The sequence below is a fragment of the Plectropomus leopardus genome, chromosome 16 (assembly GCF_026936395.1).
Source record: "Plectropomus leopardus strain MGB_pleo_1.0 chromosome 16, ASM2693639v1, whole genome shotgun sequence".
NCBI lineage: Eukaryota > Metazoa > Chordata > Actinopteri > Perciformes > Serranidae > Plectropomus > Plectropomus leopardus.
The window spans coordinates 14,620,196-14,644,865 of NC_142191.1; the positions used below are offsets into that span (position 1 = coordinate 14,620,196).

At 39.9% G+C, this 24,670-nt stretch overlaps 1 protein-coding gene across 2 annotated transcripts in view; it reads left to right on the top strand.

Moving 5' to 3' along the window:
* mthfd1l (methylenetetrahydrofolate dehydrogenase (NADP+ dependent) 1 like) overlaps nt 1-24,670 on the top strand; it is a 52,637-nt gene that overhangs the window by 23,367 nt on the left and 4,600 nt on the right. For both annotated transcript variants that reach the window (XM_042503304.2, XM_042503303.2), the window contains exons 20-26: nt 3,473-3,584; nt 9,607-9,746; nt 11,038-11,079; nt 12,397-12,500; nt 13,475-13,652; nt 15,417-15,524; nt 15,718-15,870. In XM_042503304.2, coding sequence (XP_042359238.2) covers nt 3,473-3,584; nt 9,607-9,746; nt 11,038-11,079; nt 12,397-12,500; nt 13,475-13,652; nt 15,417-15,524; nt 15,718-15,870 — 837 coding nt within the window. The remainder of the gene's footprint in view (nt 1-3,472; nt 3,585-9,606; nt 9,747-11,037; nt 11,080-12,396; nt 12,501-13,474; nt 13,653-15,416; nt 15,525-15,717; nt 15,871-24,670) is intronic.

Genomic DNA, 24,670 nt, shown 5'->3' on the forward strand with positions numbered 1-24,670 from the left:
AGTCATTATCCTGCTCAGCTGAGCGTCTTCTGGTGAATATCTTGTAGAATAAATAGGCTGGCAGTCCGCAGGGACGTTGAGACTGTGCACTCGACGTAACACTGCTGTCAGGGAAAAGAAAGACAGGGAGAGAGTGCTTCACGGAGAGCTTTTTATGAAAGGATGATAGATTAACCTTTTCCTCCCATGGCTCTTTATCTTAATAGCAGTTTAGCAGTGTGCGTAGAGGACAGGTGGACCTCTCAGAGGCCGTCCCATCCAGATTCATTCTGTCTCCAGGACACAGTTTAATTTGTCGACTTATACCGTAACTCTGCCTCTCACAACATCTGGCTTTCATTTAGCTTTTCAGGCATTACTGATAGATGACATGGGAGCACGCAGGCACAAAAACATTTCTTGCATGTGCACTTAGACACATATACAGTATAACATACCATCAGTGACCTAAAGTTGTCCCTGGAGGAAAAACCAAACCCTCAAGGTGATGGATGGAGAAATGGAAAGAAGTGGAGCTTGTAGGTTTAAAGGAAAACAAACCAGACATCTATTGATCCTCTCTGCTGCAGCAAAAAAGCCGTATTCGCAACAGCGCAATTTTAGTTATCCTTAAAATGGCACTTTTCTCCTTAAAAAATGATTCTGCATTACTTATCTGGTCATTCTGGTGTCTGGGCAGAATGTTAGTCGATACATTCAGGCAAAAGCGTCTAATTTATCTTTGATGTTGATGCTCTCTCTATGCTTTTAAACACTGGGCCACGGGCCAAATATTTCTGCACAAGCAAAGTGTATTTCTTTCTATTGGATTGTTTTTGTCATTAAAGTGAACAATGAGCTCCGTGTCAGCCGTCATGCTCTGCTTACAGCTTTGTGTTTTTGTTGTAGGTCTATTTTTCGTTTGTTTGCTCTTTGTTGGTTTTGAGCTGAAAGCCTGGTTGCATGGCTCTTGGGTGGGGAAAATAAACACAGACTGGGTGTTTTCAAGGGTGTAGAGGGGGTGGAGTGTTGCATACAGCAGATATTTGGTTACTCTCTGTTTTTTTGGAGGAAGCATTGCGGTCCTGTTGTGTGAAACCGTTTCCTGTGAGCGTTTCCTGTGATTCTGGTCAGGGAACTGGTATCAGGACTGACCGGACTTCAGAGCTCCATGAGAATTTTCCATCCAGCTTGACCACCCGTGCCCTTTCATGCCCTCTCCGCTTGGGATTGTTTGTGTTGAATACAGAAGCACGCATGAGAATAGAGTTGGCATATGGACGCTGGTGTGTTTGTGTGTGTTAGAGCGTATGTAGCTGTGTTGTTTCAGATGGGGTTTGGAGAAGACAGCACAGGAGGAAAAGTTTTTTAACCCACTCCCTGTGTACGTGTCTATTAAGGAGACCTCAGTCAGTCTCTGTGTTGTCAAACATCCTGTCGACGTGGCGTTTGCATGTATCTTTCCTGGGGAGAGGCAGTAGACTATAGCATATACAATCAGACCTGTGACTCCATCCCCTCAGCTTTGAATCCTTATGTTGACTGAAAATCTGGGCCGGGGAACATTTCATAAGTGAAGCACTGGTCTGCAGCTGGTGTAGTGGACAAGAGATGCACAAGAAGAGGAAACAGTGACATGATCTCCACCTTCCTGTTTTTCCATCATCCTCATAATCCTTTTGTCCACCAGTTGAAAAGGTGACACATTTGGCTTTTCATTTATTTCCACTTTCATCACCCTGTTGTGGCTTATTTATTGCCGGAATGATCTCTTTCCCTTGTGTGTGGACATGGAAAGTGTAAAGTGGGTCAAGTTAAAGTTCAGGAGTTCCAAACACACGTGGAAATCCACGCAATGTATGACGTACGTTGACCCTCCATTGGAGTAAAGAAAGGAAGATGATATTGAATGGATAAAGATACTGAAAGGATGTTTTTTTGTCTTTATATTGTGACCTCTTCCTCTTTTCCTCCATATCTACCTTACTTTTTCGTCATGCAGTTGGATACTGCTTTAGTCTGTACTGCTACTCTACATAGACAAACAGGCAGTGTTTGTCAGAGCCTTGTTAAATGGCTGATTTACTCCTCTGAGGGGAGGCTGTTTATGCAGGCAGAGGGAGATATGCAAACAAAAGCTTAGAAAATCATGCAAGTCCTTCCCATCCTTCCTTTTCCTCCCTTTCAAGGAATTCACATGCGGTATAACATTGGGTCAATTGGCTTTCCTCAGTTTTCTTCTTGACCAGCTTTCTCAGTAATTTATTAAAGTCTCGAGTGCAACAGGATGATTGTGATCAGGAGCAGTAGACCTTTTCTCAGCAGCTTTATTCTGTGATGCCCTGCCTTGTCTGAGGTGGATGCACACAGTAAAATATATTTGAAAAACAATAGGGCTCCGGCAGCAAGCATTGCTGCCTAGACCCCTCATGAAAGTGCCAGAGCCTGCAAATGTTTTAGGATCTGCTACTTGTGAGCTTACAGCAGCCCTGAGTTTTAGCCATCAGTAGAAAAATTTACCCCAGCTGAGAAGAAAATACCATCAGGTGCATTTGAAAATAAAAAAAAAGAAAATTGTGAGACCATGTTATTTGTCTTGAACACTAATATAGTTCTGGTTTGTTTTTTTGGGTTAATATTCATTTTAATATATAATGCAAATAAAAACTTAGTCCTAACCTAAGTCTCCCCCGCTGTTTCCCAGTTGAGAAGAAAATAGCGTCAGGCGCAAGTGAAAAAAAAATCAGTGTGAGATCATACTGTTTGTCATGCAAACTTTCGTTCTTTTTTTATGCTTTCGTTACACTTAGAGTTCATGGCACATAGCCGAAGAGATCCCTGCACTCACATAACTATGCTGTGAAAATATCTTAATATGAATATCCACCAATCCACTTTGATTACATTTCTGGGAAGTCCCTCTGGTTATATTATGAAAATCTTGGGAATTCGCCCCATGTTGTTTCCTTTATTGTAAGATGTAAGTCAGTATTCCATACATTCACGGAGAAGTAAACATTCAAACTGTGAGGCCTGACAGTCAAACCTCTGAGACCTTTCACGTTTATTCAATCCATACATACTGAGCATATGACATGATCGTCACATGTGTTGCATTTTGCACTGCCTCACTGTAAGTAATTGTATGGCCCAAGTGTCTGCCAGAGGCAGTAACTTAAACTTGAAGTGCTCTTTTAGTTTGTGTGTCCATCCTTTAGGGAGAAATCCAAATCAGCAGGGGAAGGAAGCCTGGCCCACAGTCAGGCCGACATGCCAGTTGAGTCCCTCTTAACTCGTGCCTCCTGTTTAGACAAACATCGTGCCAGCCAAAGTGCATCCACACTTCAATATTTATTTATTTTTCCGAAAGATGTTGAATTTAGTTTGAAAGAACTCGTAAGTCCTTATTAAAACTTGGTCGGGTGAGTTGCTGTGGGTTACGCTGTTTTCTCAACTCCTCCTGCATGTTTGTGTGCCCCTCTAATTGTTGCAGGGTACGCCAGTGTTTGTCCATGCTGGGCCCTTTGCCAACATCGCCCATGGCAACTCCTCGGTGCTGGCAGACAAGCTGGCTTTGAAGTTGGTTGGACGGGACGGCTTTGTGGGTGAGGACACACAGTTCACACATACAGATCTCGCACACACAAGCTCAAACAGATGCAGAACCACAAAACCTTTGGGGATGACGGACAAGATGTAAAGTTTAGGATCCCCAGATGTGGAGGATTTTAAGGCCTAAGTTTCCTTAGCAGGAGAGATTAAACTATAACTTACAATGTACTCACATAATGAACTTCGGCCTGCTTGTCTGCTGTTGCAACCTTTGGCCCACATTCGTCATAGTTCTGGTTCTGGGTCTGTTCTAACCCCCGCTGGTTGGGTAGTGGTGCTCTGGTGTCTTTCTCCTGCGTAACTTTCTAGGAAACGGGTGGAAAGATTGCGTAAAAAAACACACACAGGAGAGAGGAAGGAAGCTGATTGATAAGCTTAAGAGCCGCTGGAATGCTTTAGAGTAAACCACACTAATCCTTTCAACGTCAAAGCATACTTGAATATTCCCATTTTTATCTGTCTATCTATCCCGCCGCTCGCTTTCTCTCTTCATTTACTTTGGCTGCAGAAATATGTTTGGAATGTGTGTGTGTGTGTGTGTGTGTGTGTGTGTGTGTGTGTGTGTGTGTGTGTGTGTGTGTGTGTGTGTGTGTGTGTGTGTGTGTTTTGTTGTTGAGTTTGTCAGGTGAATTAATGTACGTGCAAATCTCATCAGGGCTTATATTTATGTGTGTGAAGCAGGTTTTCTTTGTGAGAGACATTGCAGGTAAAAAGAAAAGTGTGACTCTTTGGGTACAACAACATTTTCACGATCTGTCATGTGTGAGCTGGGCAAATGTGTAGGCAGCAGCGTGAGCAGGGAGTTGGGTTTCACAACACTGGAGCCGAGAAGCAGGGAGGCTTGTATGCATTTTATGCCTCCACCTCTCCACCCCGCTCGTTTTCCATCTGTCCGTCTCGTTCCCTCCCGGTCCTGTCTGTGTGTTTGTTACCTGACTCTCAGGTATGCCAGGAACTCGACCTCCCTCCTTTTACTCCCTCTGCAGCTGGGATGCATGTTGCTCCTTCCCTCACCGAGGTCTTTTTCTCTGATGTTACAAACTTTGCCTTCCTTAAAGTAGCGCCGCTAAAATAATAATCAAAACAATAATCAGGACAAAGAAGTTAAGAAAATGAATATTTCAGCACATACAATTTGAACAGCCAGTCAGCTCATTGTAAGATCTACTTGTATCACCAAGTTGGAGGATAATGCCGTTTCATTACAGCCTGGGTTTTATTTTCTTAGTTTGGGCCATCATTTTATCGGTTATGAGAATATTGTACACACCAGAGTCATTGCTAAGATCTTGAAACAGTATAAAATCACAAGAAGTCTGATATAATTTATCTAGATGATCTAAACCACCTAATTGGAGGTAAAACAGAAAATGCACTTGAAATGTCAGTTCTAATCCCTCATTATATAGATAAACATGTATAAAAAATAGCCTCTTATCCACTGCACAAATAAAACCTGCAGACACCCACTAACATCTGGCTTTTTAATGTAATGGGAAAGGTTATAATCGGCATTCACATTTGCATCAAATGACTCTGCAGTAATAATGGATATTTATTGGTTCCAGCTCTGGTTGGCATTGATGGAAACACAATACATGGTAGAATTTGTAACTAGCTAGATGCAGTAACACGTGGACACAAATTATCGTCCTTCTCTGCCCAAGCAGCGCTCAAACAGACAGACTAATAACTAAGTAGTGTATAGAGAGAAGTAACCACTGTTGTGTGTCCACAGGTCTTCATCCATTATACCTTCAACTGCTTTGTTTATTAATTTTATTTCAATTCTGTCCACTCCAATGTTTGGAGTGGACAGGTTAATGAAAAGATGATTGGCCCAAACTACACTGAACCCAAACTGTTAAAAACTGGAAATATTCTTTCTGTCCTCAACACTGATATAGCCTCACCACAGTGTCTTTAAGTAATATACTGTTCAGTTTAATTATCTCTGCAAGCTCCTCTCATGTGGCAAAGAAAGTCCATGAACTCTCTCTGAACTCGGTGAAGTTTATGGGGGTGTGTATGAACACACTCTTGATTCATCATGCTCTACATTATTGAGTTTTTAAAGTCGCTTAGATTTAAAATGGAGAAATGCTGCTATAAGAGGGGGGCTGCTGGTTGATGTATTCCACATGACAGATGTGAGGGATTCCTGTATCATTAACAGTCTGGAGTATTGAATGCAGATAACCCCCTGACACAGACTCACTGTATGATTTCCCACTCCACAGAGCCTCCCAAAACTAAAGCAATCAATCATTTGGGCTTTCAGAGAGGTGACCACTGAGAAAACATTTTAAGCTCCACACCGTATTTTACACCACTTTCTCAGAAACATCTTAACAGTCATTTAGTTCCTTCTAAAACTTGTCTTCAACTCAGAAGAGATTTACTCTAATTCATCTAATAATTAATTATATAATTTAGTCAAATTTCCTTTAAATTAGGGTATCTTTACAAGGTAACAATAGACTTTATCATTATTAGCATAAATATCTTGTCTTGACACTATATTCAAATGAATTTAGGTTAAAAAATGATTGCATTCTGTTTTTATTTACATTTTACACAGTGACCTAACTTTGAAATCAGTATTGTATATCAATGTAAATTGAACATTATTTTTTTTTTATCTTTTAAATTAACCAAATAATTGAAATAAATAATGAACAGGTTCATCATCAATAAAAATAATCATTAGTTCGTGCCCAACTAAGTACAACATGGCTTTCTTTGGGAAAACTCTGAACAGGAAGTAAACGGTCGTGTTGATCTACCCCACTTTCCAGCGTTTCCAACACTGTTTTAGTGTGTATATTGGCATGGCTGATACCAGTGCTTTGACTGCTAGTAACACCATCCAGCTCTCTTTTCTCTTACAACAACATCGACCTCCTCTTCCCCTCATGCTCTCTGGGCAGCTCAAGGTTGTTACACAGAACAGGCAGCTTGGAAGTGTTTCCTCATGACATCCTGTGGGGTCAATCTCCTGCGTGGTGTAGTGTCGTTATAAAAGTCCTGTCGCACTTTGTTACCATTCTTTTGTTTCCGATTATTCTTTGCTTTGCCTTGTTGCGCACATGTGGTATTAGTACTTCTGCGCTCAGTTTGTGGGAGACCCCACAATTTATGGAAATATCCACAAATCCTGAACCAAGGAATGTGATTTTTATTGGCTGGCTGTTTCAGTATTCAGAGCCAAAACTCTGCTGTGGTGCTAACAAGAAACACAATGCTCTGTCAGCGGTCTGTGGCCAAATAAAGTTGCATTCTTGTGCTCATCCCCCAGGGTTTATTTGTTGCTCTTGACTCAGAAAGACATGTTAAGATAGCGATGATGCCGCCAAGGTCCCCCCAAACCTCAATTTCTGCTTACCGTCAACATTTGTCATTTATATTCCCAGAAATTGCTAAGTCCTTGCAATAAAATGATACTTGTCTTCCTAATGCTGTTGTCCCCAGAAGGCATCCTGCCTCTCCTCTCTCTCCTGTGCTTGCTGTCAGTTTTCTCTTGCATCTTTGGTGACGTAAATCGTACTTTCCCTATAGTAAATGCAGAGAACCACACAGAGCACAGTGATGCATTTCTTCAGAGAAACACTTGTTTTCTCAGTAAAACCTCAGAGAGATGAGCTTTATCAAGTGTCAACTTCAAGCACTTAAAGCTACAGTGATTTACTCTTATCTCTCTAAAAGCCTCATAATGCTTCTTTGTAACCAAACAAAGCATACTTTTAATCATTTTCTTCATTTTCACCCTGACATGACATAATTTCCACCTTAAAGGAAGTGTTACATATCATTCCCTTATGACAGCTTAACTGTGCTCTACAAGGCAGCATTTACTGTAGATAAAATCTTCACACAAGCAAGCACATAAAAGACATACACATAAGTTTACATGGAATCTAGTCACATTTCATTATTATCCTTTTAATTGAATTAAATGTTAAGAGGGTTAGCTGCTGGTCATTGTGTCCTATAAGCAGTGTTCACACATATTTTATACAGACAGAAGATAAATGTAACTGGTTTAGACTTGTGCTGCATAGTTGTGCTGGACTGTGCAGTGAATTCAGGGAAGATTGAGTAAAGTTTTGGCCCTCTCCCCAGTTGCAGTGAGAATCTGATTCTCTGGTGGGATATAACTCAGAAATGAATAGATCTTTATTACAATAATAAAATGGTCAGATCTGCAATAAATCTTGACTGTTAGACCGAACCACCCTTTCTCCTTTAACCCTTAGTTTTTATGTAACTGTACTCTGATTCTACTTCTCTTTTTCGGTGGATATTCTTGTTGATTTTGGTGTCATTTGATGACTGTCTTCTTATAAAATGTGCCTTGTTTTCTGACAGAGCATTGTGTGTTTGTGTGAGATGTCGGCCTTCTCTTTAAAATAGTTGAACTAGATGGCACTCGGTATTTGAAAACTCAACAGTAAAGTCTCTTCCCAGAAATCAAGAGCCAGTTTCTCAAGATACTCCACAGACCTTGTTGTGAACAGTTTTATGTAGGAACTATTTTTTTCATCTCTATGGCCGATATCTCCAACACTCAGCAACTCACACCAAAACAGTCTGCGTTAATAAAAAGCACTACAGGTAGAAGAAAAAAATATGTGTTTTTGATATTAAGGTGAACTGTCCCTTTAAGTTATGAAACAGACTATTTGGGCTTTACTGGTGTGTCAGTTCGAGTACACTGAAAGTGAAGGGCTAAAACCAACATTTTTTGGCTAAAACCATTGTTTAATCATCATTTAAACTGTATTACAGGAAGAAAATTCCCAGGCCACTAAGGTTTCAGCTGTTACTCATCTATCATGAGTTGTCAACATATTGTCACACAAACAGACCAGTCTTGACATCCAGACATCACACAGCAGCGTTTTTTTGCTCCTTTTGCACAATTCAGGTGAAAGGGTTCCTACCAAACTAAAGAGGAGTATAAACAGAAAACACACCAGAAGCTGTTATGACCTCTCTAAACAAGTGTGAAGTCAACGTCAGTTTCCCTCTAAAATTCTAGCTTTGGCCCACCAGCAAGTGTTTTAGTACAATGGTGCCAAACACACACACACGATAAGAAACAGGAAGCCTTATCTTAACAAGGCCGTCATTCCAGGTGGATTATTTGCTTTGTTTGGAGCGAGTTCAAGAGGCCTGTGTGTTGGGCCGTCCATATCAGAGGCGCTCTGTCTGTTTGAGAGGCCTCACAGTGAACTCATTACTCAATACAGTGTTACTGTTCAGACAGAAATACAGTCAGTCTCACCTCTTATTCCCATGATTCTTCAAAGATGTCTGACTGAACTCAGGTGTATGTGTAAAGTTGTTTTGAGGAAAAGTGGTATTAAACATTAAACAAAGAGGTAGAGAGGATACAAGTGATGAATGTAGACAGACGGCTGGCTCAAGTTCAGGTCGGCTTATATCAGTGAGGTCTATGGTGATAGCTACCTATTTTATTTTCTCTTCCCGGTACTGCTGCTAAAGTTATATGGTGATTTCGTAATTCTTAATTTAAAGAGCACAAATAACACAGATAACACACCAAGCAGGGAGTGCCAAGTTACAAAATGCCATGTGATGTCTATGGAAAACTGCCGCCGTTTGATTCTGCGGTGATGTGCAGCCAGACTGAAAGTTGTGATTAGTTAAAGTTTTAGTGGCATATTGTGGTCAGAGAATACCCACAGCCAATTGGTAAACAGAGTCCTGTGACTCTTGTGACATGTTGACCAATGTTGAAGAATTTCTTCCTGCCTGAAGCACATGAACATGCCTACTGGCCACAGATAAATGTAATTACTGCGGCGAGCCACACTTTGTTGCAGCCCAGTGTGATTTTAGTGTAAAAGATATGAGAATGGGATGGGGGGGAAAAAACATATAATGATTATTATGTCATTAAATTATATTTGTATGGTGACTTAAATTTCAACATGCACTCAGTAGATCACTGATTGACCTCATAAAACCCTCCTGTCTGTTTCCCCACAGTGACAGAAGCTGGTTTCGGAGCAGACATCGGGATGGAGAAGTTCTTCAACATCAAATGTCGGGCTTCGGGGCTGAGGCCGAATGTGGTGGTGCTGGTTGCAACTGTCCGAGCGTTGAAGATGCACGGTGGTGGCCCAAATGTAAGTTGATATAAGACTGCCAACGAAACAGACAACACTGTGATATGTAAGATTTGCACCCCACCTTCTCCCTTTTTTTTTCTTCTTTTTTTTTTTTCTGTCCATAAGGCGCCTCAAGCTCAGTCCACATGGATCCAGGTATTTTTGAAAATGAGGTTTCTCTCCTTTATTCTCAAAAAAAATATGCAAGCATTGTTATAGCAAAAAATGTTCAAATAAAAATGCAAAACACAATTAAAGCTCTGTCAAGAGCATGCCAAATCAACAGGCAGCAATATAACTGTGACGCTAAAGCCACGTAAACGAGATGTTTGCTAATCTGAAGCCTGAAAAAAAGCTATTACTGAAAGGCTATCTGGAGCAGTGACCACATTTCGGCTTTTGCCATCTTGGTTTTTCATAGCCAATAATGATCGGTTGAACTGTTGAAGAGCAAGGAGACAGCCTTTCACTCTAGCAGCTCCCACCTTAAATATGTGTAACTTTGGGCCCTAAATAAAGGTCAGTGGGTGAGTCAATAAAAAAAATAAAATAAATTAAAAAAACGTTTAAGTAAACGTATAAGTTGTCATGCATTTTATAATCATCTGTTTTTTTACCTGTTAACATGTTAATTTCTGCTGTTATGTTGGGTATTTTAACATACTGTAGCTGTAGCCATCCTCAAGTGGCCAAACTGCAGTTTTTGCCATTTCCGCATTGGCTTCCTTTTTGCATAGAAAGTTGCCACTGCGTTCTCAGTGACCTTAAACAAAGTTTGCATAACATATAGAAAGACCTATGTTTTCAAATATACCAGCTTACGTATGGACGAGGCCTTCGAATATCATCATGTGGTCTTGCAGCTTGGCTCATACCCACACATTTTCGCTGATGCTGTAGAATTCAACAATGATTTGAATAATTGTTTTCAACAACCTAAACTAGCATGTGACACTGTTATTTACACAGTCTAAATCCCCCCACATAAACACTAGCTTTTGATGATCATGGAGAAAAAAATATGCTGTACTGTTTCAGGACTCAATAGAAGTTGATTAGTTAAACAGTTTATACAATTACTGAAAGCTATCTTTGCACATAGCCACAAACCACAGATATATACAACACACCCTACTTGGACACATCTCAAGGTTGCGTGAAGGTCTTAGTGCCCTTTTTATGGACTTAATTCTCAAATAAATGTGTCAAAGCAAAACTAGATGAACAAAATGTTGCTATATAATGGTGATTGTGATATGTGATTGAGCACTGAAGTGTGTGATTAATTGTTGTTTTTATGTGTTTTCAGGTGTCTGCAGGCGCACCACTTCCTAAAGAGTACATTGATGAGGTATGAGATTTATAGATTTGCATAAATGTTCACAAAAATAATAAGCATAGTCACTGTGACAAAAAGGCAAACAAGAGGAAGATTTGACAAGTAAACGTTTTTTTAGCTGAGGAGTTTAGGTGTTGTTACTTCACTTCCAATCAAGTTAAAATAATTGGGTGGGACTGTTTTATTACATTGAGTCGTAAAGGTCAGGATGTTTACAGGAACTAAAGCTATTTAAGACTCATTGGCCAATGCAAGACTCCAATTATAAAACAATCATGTGCTCATTAACATAACATTGTTTGGTGGTGTGCCGGTTTGTTTTAGAGTGAACTGACGTAACCTCAACATTTCCAGGGCCTCTTACAGCCCTGACCTTCTCTAAAGATGGGAACGATCAGGATAACTCTTTGCTGCATGGAGATGACTTACTGTGCACTTATATGTGGTGAAGCACAGCTCGCACAAGTTAAAATATCACTCATAAAATCCTTCATGACGGGTTTGTCCTTTGGGCCAAGTGTGTGTGACAGGAGCCAGGAAAGGCTTGGGATCATTTGACACATTTATAGAGATTTGTGTGTGATGCAATAAAGGAAGTTTCAGATTGTACTGAGCGTGGACATTTAATTCCCTGCCTATATGCATAAATATTTCACCAGCTAACATGGTTAGGAGCTCTTATTTGATTAACAGCACAAATACAACCTTTGCATGTGGTTTCCGGGTGTGTGGGTCTTTGCACAGTGGAGCTAGGATTATTGTGGTGTGTGTCTGTGTACGTTCATGGGTGCATGTTCATATCTGGCTACAATCACAGGTCTTTCAGGCAGGTTCAGCTGAGTAAATAACGAAGCAGTATAACTTAATTGTGAAGCCTGTAACAAGAACCAGAAGTACTGGGGAAAACAGAGCTGTGGAAATGAATTTATGGGACCTGTATGGCCTTGCTGCTCTGAGCCCGGGGCTGCACACACACACAGTGCAAGATTGGATTACTGCGGTCAAACTTGGAGTAGCTGAACAAATATGTTATTAATGTGCTCTGGAATAACTGGACTTCTGCACATAGTAATATACAATGTGAGAATGAGAAATGAATAACTGCTCACAGCAGGATACTGCCAGTTTTATTCTATTAGGGTTTTTCTACAGTAGGGGAGGTAGTCGCTCCGAGTCATGTGGTGAACATCCGGCAAGCAGTTGAGCCTAACATGGTCTGTGGTGGACAGCCTGCTGTAGTAGTTGCAGTTTATAGCTAGTTTTTCCATTTCAGTTGAATTACAGTAAAAACATTTTTTACCTTTTTGCTTCTGTCTTTTTCTCTTCCAGAATCTCAGTCTAGTTGCAGGTGGTTGCCATAGCAATCTCAGGAAGCAGATCCAAATAGCACATCTGTTTGGGGTACCAGTCGTGGTGGCACTCAATGTCTTCAAGTAAGATACATGCAGACAGACAGATGATAGATGTGTGGAAGAATATACAAAATTATTCTTAAATGGTGACATAAGGTGATTGAAGAGTGTGTTTGGTCTTAATTAAAGCTAGGACCCCCTTTTTTCCAGCATGTTTCCAACTTCCCTTTGTTATACCATACCCCCAACTACTAAAGGTATGGCCAATTTGACAATCATTGGCCAAGCTGTCAATGAAAAATAAGAAATCATTATATTAGTCTCCTTTCTGGTCGACAAAAAAAATCCAAAGATCATCTTCAACTTATTTAAAATTTAGCTGCTAATGTGTCGACTGCGATCAAAAGGAGAGCACTAGTTACACCTGTTTTAAAATAACTGCACTGGCTTCCTGTTAGTTTTAGTATTTATTTTAAGATTATTTTATTGGTCTAAAATTCACTGTCAACTGCATTTTTGACATATTGACACATTTTAATTGAATTTTAACAAGTTTACACTCTGTATTTCCACAACAGGTATCAAACTTTACAAAGCATATATATGATGAGGAGCAAAGCATGAAATTTAATTGCAATCTGAAAGTCAGGTTAATATTAAAAGAGAAGGAGAGATACACTTTTTACACTTTTTAGCCATGCTTTTGTCTTCTTTATGTTGACTTGCACTCCTGTCATTTCTTATTTTATCAATAGTTTTACTATATCATATTTTGTTTATTTATTTAACTGCTATTCGCACTATTTATGTTCAGCTCTTGGAGTTGCAAACTGATGCATGTCTTGTGCTGTGTAAATAAAATTTGATTAATTTTGGGTAGCCAACTTTTTTAGTGAGACACAGTCAATTAATGGATTTAAAGCGTAGTAATGTGGTGGTCCACACATTCCCTAGTCCCATTAAAGCACCATTTTTGTTAGCTTCAATTTGGCTCTATGTAATTTGCTGACATCCTTAAAGCGACGCTAACAACTTCTCCCTCTGTGATCCTTAAGGACCGACACGCAGGCAGAGATTGACCTTGTGTGTCAGATAGCAAAAGAGTGCGGAGCGTCTGATGCTGTGCCGTGTCACCACTGGGCGCAGGGTGGTCGGGGTTCCTTAGAGCTGGCTCAGGCTGTGAATTTGGCTGCCAGCAGACCCAGCAACTTCCAGTTCCTGTACACCACAGAGGTGAGAGCAGATACTCTAGATTTGAAAACTGTAGTTAAGTTTCTCAGTTTATCATAATCAAAGAACTTTTCCAGGCATGTGTTAAGACATTTGATAATACTGCTATTAATATGTGCCCCCCCCACAAAAAAAAATCCAGAATCTATGCATATGCAAATATTGCAGACTGAAAAGTCTGTCTTCAAGTTTCCACATCACAATAAATATTGAACCAGGACTGATTTCCAAACTGGCGTTGTCACAGATCCTGCTGGTATGAAATGGACATATACAGTAATAGATGGAATCGAAAACATAGTCAAATGCTGCACATACGTACAAACATCATTCTGTCGAGTGAAGCTCAAACATCCAAGAGAAGCAAAGTTAGTTCTGAGTGAAGAGAAACTTTGAGAATATAGTGTTGCATTTAAAGATGTGATTGATGCTTTTGTTTTATTGCTGTGCGATAAACAGTATGCCCACTCTTACTTTTTCAGTACTTGGGTCCTTTGTGTTTATAATCAACGATTATTTTTTTCTTTGGGATGTAGCCAGAGAATGTGTAGGTCAAAAACATCAGCTGGTTTGTGTTATTGAGTGTGGGAAGTCGTGACTTACATTAACTGATCCTGTTAGGCTAACGCACGCGCGTGTGTGTGCATGTGTGTGTGTGTGTGTGTGTGTGTGTGTGTGTGTGTGCGCGCGCGCGTGCGTGTGTGTGTGTGTGCGCGCGCGCGCGTGCGTGTGTGTGTGTGCGTGCGCGCGCGTGTGTGCGCAGACACCTTTTTTTAAAACGCTAAAATAGATCCAGTGCAGAGTTAATAAATCCAATTTAAGTCCAGTGACCTGAGGCAATAAATAAATCCAAGACTATGTTAATGAAAATCTTGAAAATCTCACTGATCCACAGTTACTTAAGTATATACTGTGTTGTACATTGCATCATACACATATGTTCTATTTCTTACTTTATATACTGGTTTTATACATTGTATTGTAGCATAAGGCACACAGCTTTATATTTTTACGCACTTTACACACTCAGCACATATTTAAATCTTTTAATATTAGTGCTAATTGTTTCTTATTATTTCTGTATTTATATTTTATATTTTTAGACTGTTTACACATTCAGTGCATTATAATTCTAAATTTTCACATACTAGTGCTAATAGTTTCTTGTTAATACTGTATTTCTATTTTCTGTTTTTAGTTCCTTTGTGTTTGTAGTTATTTCTTCTATCTATAATTCTCTATGCTTGGTGTCAGAGCGACTGTAATGAATCACAATCCTACCCAGGGATCAATAAAGTATTTCTGATTCTGATTCTCACATAAGATAACATTAACATAAGATGTTCCCTGATTGGCTGCAACTCGGGAGGCTTTTCATGTACAGTATTTAATCAAGAAAAGTAACAAGCAAAATATGTTTTAATCTCAGGCAGATCTCAAAATTCATTTAAAATGTCATATATGTTGTATATATTAATAGTTGATTTGCTTTGCAGTCCTGTTAATGCCTTGGCGTGCAAGGGTCGTCAGATAGTAACAGTATGTTTTTGAGAAAGCAGTGGAGAATAAAGGAATGCAGTATCTAGTATGAGTTGAATAATAAAAGTTAAACGTGAGATGATTTAATTTTTACTGTGTAGCTCTCATTAACTGTGATTTCACCTGGATGTTTATTCACTAAATCTAATTTCCTCTATTATTCAGTTTCAGTTTGACTGGAGCGCTCATGTCTTTCCACCTGTCTCTGATGCACTGTCTGTCCCATAGATGCCAATTGTGGCGAAGATCAGAACAATCGCTCGCAAAGTGTATGGAGCTGATGACATCGAGCTGTCTCCAGAGGCCGAGGCCAAAATAGATTACTACAATCAACAGGTGAGATCACCGCTGCTGCTGAAATAACAACTGACTCACACACTGACAGGACTTATTCATCTCCTTTCTCTGTCTCTGACTTTCTCTCTAACACACACACACACACACACACACACACACACACACACACACACACACACACACACACACACACACACACTAACCACTTGTCACTCTCTTTTTCTGTAACCAGGGCTTTGGTTCATTGCCCATCTGTATGGCCAAGACTCACCTGTCCCTGTCCCACATGCCTGACAAGAAGGGTGTGCCCACTGGATTCGTTTTGCCAATCAGAGATGTTCGTGCCAGCATCGGGGCTGGTTTTATCTACCCACTGGTGGGAACGGTATGTAACTGCAGTCTGCAACAGTTCAGAACAGCAGGCCGATATTTTCAGTTGTTGCGCCTTATAGCACATGGTCACAGAGCTGAACCTGACCGGACCACTCTATCTCTGCAGTGATGTGATCAATGCACATGCTGTAATTTATGGCCTTTTAAATGAATTTGTGCTTCATTGGTAAAGTGACAGCCCCCACACACACACACACACACACACAATCAAAAAAGCATATTTTTCCTCTAACCTGTGCTATTTTTCAGTCTTGATTGTTTTGGTGCAAGTTGCCGAGTGTTGAAGGTATCATCCAGAGTAATGTCTGCTTTCTCTTCAATATAATGGAACTAGATGACACTCAGCTTCTGGTGCTCAAAGCAAGCAAAAATATATGTTTAAAAAGGTATATATACTGTATTGTATGATACAATGAGGTGTAACTGGAACTTCTTCATATGGGGCTGTAGAGCAGAGATTCATATGAATGTGGACACAGTAACAGAAGTTTATATAACTGTAGAAATAATGTGCAGAACCTGAAACTTATTGTGCTTCTGCCACTCTCATAGCCACATTTTTAGCCCCAGGAGTGAACTGATTGCAATGAAATTATCAAAAAACCAATTGAGCGCTACCTGCACAGCACCAAACATCAGACAAATGGGGTTAGAGACTAGCTGGTGAACATAGTGGAGGAATTAGCATCAAAAGAGCCAGATATGTTCCTCAGGAGTTTGTAAATACCAAAAACAGGGTCAACAAGGCCGTGATTATTGGATTTACATTCATCAGATGGCCACAAATGCAAAAAAAATAAAGATGATGTTTCTCCGTAACTGCTTGATGTGTAAATAAACAGCTGTTTACCATATCAACCTAAAAGGTGATGATATATCAATGTTGTGGCCAAAACTTCCTTTCCCTGCTCCCAAGTGGCCAAAAAAAATCAGTTGCTGTAGGTTTAAAGTCAAATCTGGAACATGTTAAGCCTCACCCTGAGGGTTCAGTGAGTGTTTTGGCTTAGAACCAAAGATTGTTGCAATGTTGCACCACAGGGAGTCATAGCATAGTGTTTATGATGAACTTTTTTGAACATTTTGACCCTGTGCACAGAGCCATGTGTCATGTGTGTTTTCTGTGTGTCTCAGTGGCTATGTGTTGGAACATTTTTGTGACTGGTCTCAAAGTGTCAAAGCAGTTATGAATGGCTATTAGCTGCACAAGCATCGAATCAAATTTTACAACTTGGCTCCCTTCCTTTTACCTCGTCACTTTAATATCGAGCACTAACACTGATGACTCCAGCTGCTCACTTTGATCCTCAGGGTCGTGGACAGGAGTTAAGTTCTGATGACTAATGATCTAAACACATTCAAAGCCTAACCTGAGCTTCTGGGCATCCATAGGTATTTGTTTTGATGCTGTGATTTGTTGCTGTGAGTTTGAGTCACAGACTTAAATTTCTCTGTCTGGTTTACATCTTTGTTCAAGCACCGCTAGAGAGCTATGACTTAGTAGAAACTATGTTCTTGACTCCAAGTCCTGACAGCTCTGTTGCTGTCTCCCTACAGAATCATCCATTTCTCCTCATCCTTCTTTCTTCCACTGAGTTCGTCTCTCCACGTGGTTTATATCTGCTTTTCCTCAGCCGTATTACTGAGCTGGTCAGAGGTGAGCTGGGCTGGCTGGAGCGTCTCTGTAGATGATAGGTGGGGCAGGAAGGAAGCAGCTTCCTGAGTGTTTTGCCTCCTGCTGTTTCACCACTGTGCCCTGGGGGACGGGCTTTGATACACAGAGGCAGAGGTGTCAAACACCGGGCATGCTGGGAAGGCATGGCAGTGTCTTATTGTGGCGTCTGTCCAGTCTCTCAACCTTGCCTTTGATCTGCTGTGGCCCACGGAGCCAGTGGCACGTTGACAACCCTTGAACTGTGACTCCTGACCCAAAGGAAGTCTCCAAATTGTTCTTTGAACTCTGTGGCTCCCAGACTGATCCATAGATTGATTTTTTTAAGTTACAGAGAGCTGAGGTCTCAACCCTGCCTCCTGGTCTGTCCTGTTTTCAGTCCTCAGCTTGATTCTTAAAGTTTTTTAAGGTTTAACTGACAAGGTTCTCAAATTTTCTCTCAATTTTTTCTCAAATAGGAAAACTGGAAAAAAGTGAGAAGAGCCAGCTTGTGATTATTTTTAATGCTGTATGAATGGTATAAGTCTGGAGCCACAACAGGTTTGTAAACGCTAGCAAGTAATCAGCGACAGGATGTTTCACTAGCCTGCAAAAGACTTGCAGTGAAGCAGCTTCACCCATTAACACGTTGCGTTGCAGCAAGCCACTGGTTGTTAGTCGCTGGACTGCAGCAGCAGCACCCAGGCAGAGTGAGCAGCTGCCGGACTTGTGATGTAGAGAAAAAGTCTGAACTCGGCGGATTTTTCTCTGACAGAGTTGAAAGTTGGCTTTTAATCACCAAGACATGAGTTTTAACCTCCTGGCTAACATGTTTAAGATTTATAGAGTTCAGACTGAAGTAAAGTTCTTTTTTAGCTTTCTGCTAATAGTTAGTTTGACGGCTGTGGAGATAACAGTTCAATCCCTGACAATAAGAACGAGTCCTTGAAAAAGTACCTGAAAGTCCTCAAATTTGACTTGCCCCTGGGAAGCTCTCAAGGAGAAAATGTGTTATGGGAGGCAAGTGGAACAGAGGCTAAAATGCAAAGGGGGCAGAATAAATGCTGGCAATACTGCACATTTCTGCAAACCAGATATATGTAACATTCTTATGTTATTACTTTATATTGCAGATATGTTAAAACGTATCGCTTCTCTATGTTTGTGGTTTCTATGTGGTTAATGTGCGGTTAGGAAAAAAAACAAAAACAACACTTGGTTATGATTAGAAAAAATCATGTTTTGGCTTCCAGGTTTTGGTAGCACAACCAAGGCTGGAAATGGTGCTGATTTGTCACCATATAAAAAAAACAGGTTGCATGTTGGTCTTAAACTGTGGTGTGTAGCTTGACAGCCACATCATCTATGTGTCACATCATCCACCGTCCCCATCACCTCCTGATCACAAAGTCAGCATGCAATCAGGGCTACATCATTTTAGAAACATTGATAAGATACGCATGAAACGTACAAATGTGACGTACCTGCAGAAATGTACAAAGCCAACATTTACTTCTGACGACTGGATTAGAGGGAGGCAGGACTGAGCATCTACATGCTCCCTACTCTGCACTATCACAGGAAGTGAAGTGTCTTCCTTTTATTATCATGGCAACAATTGCTGTTTCATTATATATATATTATAAAACAGCAATTGTGTGTGTGTGTGTGTGTGTGTGTATACTGTATTTGTTATGCATTTTTTATTCAATGAAATCTGGCCAAACATTCACAAACCCTCTGGTCACTCGTGTGACTTGGAGAAGTAGAAAGATCTCACCAACAAAACTCCTGGGTCGGTGAGGGCGTGAGAGGAGGGGGTTCAGGGTCTTTACAGGGTAAAGAATCAGGAAGGGGCTGATGTCATTCTCAAGATATGTGAGGGAGTGGTCGCAGGCAGAGAACAATAGATCTCTTTAGAGTTCATATCCCGTCAGAGCTGCCTCCACTGCACCATTAAACCTAAAGTTCAGATTTATAGAAAGCCTCGCCATGACTGGATGTTCCATATAGTCACAACTGGTCAATGTTTTACAAGTTGTAGATCTGTTAAAAGATCCAGGGTACATCTATAGAAGAAAGCACACATGAGATGAAAGTAGAGCTTAATTTACTTTTGCTAACTTTGGTGTGTTAATGACCCAAAGACCAACAAGTTCAATAAATCCAGTCATGTTTAATCTTTGAAACTGAAGTGTACTTCAACTTCACTTTACTTCACTTACAGTAAAACTAATGCAGATAGATAAAGACGATACTGTGCCAACTTTTCAAGCTCTGTCCCTCTGCATCAACACTACAATTTATATCAATATATTTTTGTCTGAACATATGAGTTATGAACAGTTATTTAGTCACACTTAACCTGAGTCCGATGGAGCTGGAACAGTTTTACAGATTTTTATACCATTTTTCCATTTTTTTTTACCATGTAGAACTGAAAATACAAACACAGAACATGGGATGTTTTACATTTAAGATAAACGAATAATGCATAAATGAATTTCCAACTTTTCTTCATCATTTAAGATAGTAACTTTAATAGTATCAATTGAACAATTAATCGATTAATCATGAAAAATAATTGGCATATTGGTCCATGGTGAAAATATTTTTTAGTTGCAGCTCTAGTCCTAAAAAAGACTTGACAAAACACAGTAATTGTCTGATGTTTACAACAATCCACTGTGAAGGTCAAAGAGCTCCCTCAGAGGAGCACTTCACTCTCACAGGTTAGAGTTCAAACTTGACCCATAAAGTTTTCGATCTGAAAAGTGTAACTCCAGCTTTCTACTCACCAGGTTGTTTCTTTAATACAGACTGTAATACATGGAAAAAACACAACAGCAAATATAGGTATGAGCAAATCGCAGTACCTTAAGGGATGTAAAATCAAACAAGAAGAAAAAAGGGAAAATTGCACGTAGGCATACGCATTACATAGGAAGACATTACACAGAAATCTCAGATCTTGAATAAATTGCACAGGGAGTACTCAACTAATTCAGAGTGGCAAAGCACCCAGGAGAGAGTTTTAGACATTCATGAGGGTACTGGACAGATGCCAATCTACAGTGCAATGCCCCCTGTGTACCAGCGCTGCTGTGAAATTTGGATGATAGTTTATAAAAAACGTGCACAACTTATTAAAGACTCTCTCATTCTCATTTAAGACTGAGCTCATACACTCCATCTGCAAAAATTAAAAAAAATCTCCATACTACTAGCTGACTCTGGGTCGTTTTATCTATTTGTTTCTTTGCAATTGTGTCACAAAAAATAATGCAAATTCATTTGAACATACAGCCGTATATTAGGAGCATCCATTAACTGTCACACTTACTGTAATTTCAACATCTGCCTTTCTCTAATGCTCCATTAATCTTAAATGACACAATTTCATAATCTCCTCAGTCCTCTTCTGTCACTTCTGTGCCGTTGTTGACCGAGACTCCTCTCCAGAATCAGTAGGGGGTAGAAATCCAGCTACATTGTCTCCTCCTGGGATTCCCCTGACAAAGAGGCATTGTGTTTGGGCATAATAGAGGGACTTATTTGGCTGAGTGGAGTTTCCAACTTTAGCCACGGAGTGTTGTGTGTTTTTGCGAGTGCCAACTCGTTCTCAGGCTGGCGAGGACGACCAGCAGAACAGCACATCCTTTGTTGCTTTCAAAACCTTGACAGTTAGTCTCCACATTTTAGCATCTTTTCATATTTAAATGTGCAGCCTGATACTTGACACAAAAAAGTAGAGAGAATTTTGAGAATAAAATTACTTTTAAGGCTGTATGAATGAGTTTATAGGTTTTGAATCATATCCTCCTGTGATGTGGGAGTTATCATCCACATTGGTTTTACTGAATTAAAGTGAAACATTGGTATTTTAGTGAGGGGTGACTGGAGACTCTCTTTTGTTGTTTACTATGGTAAAACAGGTGCATTGTCAGCTTTTTGACCTCATTTTATCATAATCATAGCTCATTTCTATTGACGCAATTCCTGTTTAAAAGTGCAAAATACAAACACTGTTGCCTTCTTTCCCTTTCATCGGTCAGCTAATTGTTATTACTGAGAGCATTTCAGAGAACATACAACAGGTCCTTTGCAGCAAATGTAAAGCAAGAATCAAAAAACGTGACTGTCTTGTTTGGTCAACAAATGAACTTAAAGTTACATGGAAAGGAAATGGTCCAATCCTTTTTTTTCATTTATCTAAAGCATCTTTCTCACTTCACAAAAAACCCACCTGCTAACACATGACTTTTCGCAAAAGGTTGCAGTTGGCTTTCATCCTCGGGTCAAATGACTGTAGCAGTCATGGGAATTTTTATCAGCTCTTTCTTCAAATGGCTCTGATTGATATACAAGACCCAGGTGGACACACTAATTCTAGCCCCTTTGTCGGCGAGATGCATTGACAGGTCACCATAAAAAACAGTCCAAGCAGTGCTCGAAGATCGATCCAAATGTAGTTTACACCAATTTTGATAGAGAGACTAAAAAAGTAAGAGATATAAAAAAAAGACCTAACCCTTTCTAACATTTTTCACTGGCCTCCATGCTGCTTTCTTCTGTTTGCTTGTATGTTTTCCAGCCTGTCTGAGACGTTGAATGTGTAACACCAAAATACTTTTTTTTCTCTTTTTTTTTTAAACAGAAAGACGTACTCATCCACTGTAGAGCTGCGTTCATGGCTATAGTTTACTGTGTTATTTTTAGTGGGTGTTCCAGCATTTAAAAAACCTGCTAATCTTTGCAGAAGTAGTAGTGGCTCTCATTCTCTTCAATTTTCCTCCCCTCGTTATATAAAATGCAGAGTCGATGGTTTTAAAAAGCTGTTAAAAACCTGTTTCATAGGCTCTTTGCCCCGTAACAAGTGTTTGCCTTCTATATAGTTTTTATTTTGTTTATATTGTTTTATATATTTGCCTTCTGTGTACTTTTTGGTGTTTGCACTGGAAAGCAACTTATAACTTTGGTTTCAAAAGACGCTTTATAGATGAATAAAGTTTACTTACTTGCTCACGTAACAAAGCAATGATACTTCAATTTAGCCCATTAAATACAGTTACAATATAGAACAGAATAGAGTATTACAGTGAACATTTGTCTACATGATGTCTTATTGAACATCTGTAAAGGTGCTGGAGCAGGTGTGAAACATAATTAAACAATGTAGTAGTTTATATTTCTATGGTATGACCTCTTATTTTTTATTCAATCAGAAGAGATCAATTGGAAGTGTGGAATAATAATTATTGAGGTTATCAACAGATTAGACCCCACCGACCTGAAGCATCTTCGTTATCTTCGTAGTCATATTGGATTTGGCTGATAAAGATAAATTTAACTGTTTGTTCCTTTTTCCCAAATAGAGTTTTAGAGTTTGAAAGGGATTCAGCAAGACACTTAGGGTGATAGCAATGTTCACATAATATAGAAAACAAGCCAAGTAACTCTCCACGTTAATTTGAGCTAACTACACTAACGAGATAAATGGAAATATGCGACACATTTTACAGCCAAATCGATATCAAACAAAAGCCAGAAACTGGATCATAGTAAGTTGCTATGACATGGAAATTCAACACTTCCTTGCACAAGGCAGAAGAGCATTATCTCAGCAAAAAGCCTCTCTTTGTCCAGGCAGCCGCGTCCGTCTCGCTCAGAATAAACCTGGGTCTTCAGCTTCCTGTACTGGAGAGCAGTGTGAAAAGCGAGGAGCGTTCACTTTGCAGCTAAATCTGGGGACTGAGACATCAACAGATGTACACTGACTGACAAAATCCTCAACTTTAAGGGGGCAGCCCTCCTGTCCATATGCTTGTTCTCTTCACATCTAGATGTTTGTGGTGGTGGAGTAAAGCCCATAGGTGGATAGTGGAAGTGGAGGACAAATCGCAGAGATTCCTAATTTTACTGATAGAGGAATAAAGACATAACATGGGAGAGAGGATGTCTTATTGAACTTTTGTCAAAGCCACATCACAAGACATCTATTATCGTATCTCTACCATCTAGTTTCCGAACATTGTGATGTCACAGCTAAAAGGAGCCCAAGAAATGAGGTAATCCCTCTACCATCATTGTTCTGAATGCATCCATTAAAGTAAACGGTGATGTGTTGATATTGAATTCCTTTAAATCTGCTCACAGTCTGAGTCATCTGTGGTTAAAACCGTACCGATGGACGTGCTCAGAAGAGTGTCGTGTAACAGCGGTCACTGTTGACCTCAGACCAGCCAACAATGAGAGTGAGCGGTTAGCATCCGCTCTGTCAGATTATGTAAGCATGTACTCCTCATTTCACCCCTTCGTTTACTTGAAGAGACGCGTTTCCTCAGACAGGAAATTGGCTGGTCACTTCCTCCTGTCTCATTCCCACTAATGGGCCCATAAAACTGGCCCTGGATCAGAAGCAAGGAGGCACGCAAAGAATGTTGCTCCCCGTCTAATGAGCGAGATAATTTACTTTTCAGCTCAGATGGGAATTGTTCTGCGCTGCCAACCAAGTCCCTGTTTTTATCAGCCATACAACTAATGCTGGAGTTGCACATTTATTGACTGTAAATTTCAGATTCAGATTAGTTTTGGCATACAAACCAAATAAAAAATAGCTTCCGGTCACACTTTTAACCACAGCGGTCCTCAGAAATAGAGAAGAGTAAAAATTCCATAATTTACCATTTTGGTTATTTTACTATTTAAAAAAATGCAACTGGTTTTAGCTACTTATTGGACAAATCAAAACTCAGTGTGATTCCTAGAAATCTCGGGCTTCTTCTTCTTCTTCCAGCAGTAACGTTGATCCATCACAACAGAAGTCAGTATTGCCACTATGACTTTTTGTACATAGCCTCTTTACTTTGTCTCATATTTGTGAAGCAGCCTTTTGTTATCTATATTTTGACAACAGTGAGAACAAAGCCACTGTTGTCTATGGCTCAGTTCATCACTGCTAAAATGTAGGTTGTCAACACATTGATCATCTGTCTGCCCAGAGTTAAATGAGTCTAGATTATAGTCATTGAAGCTGAAGGGGCTGATCTTATTCTGATAGTTTGATGCAGAGTCTTAGAGGATTGTCGTTTGTTGAAGAACAGCTGTGTTATGGCAAAGGCTTTAATATGAGGTTTTAGTTATT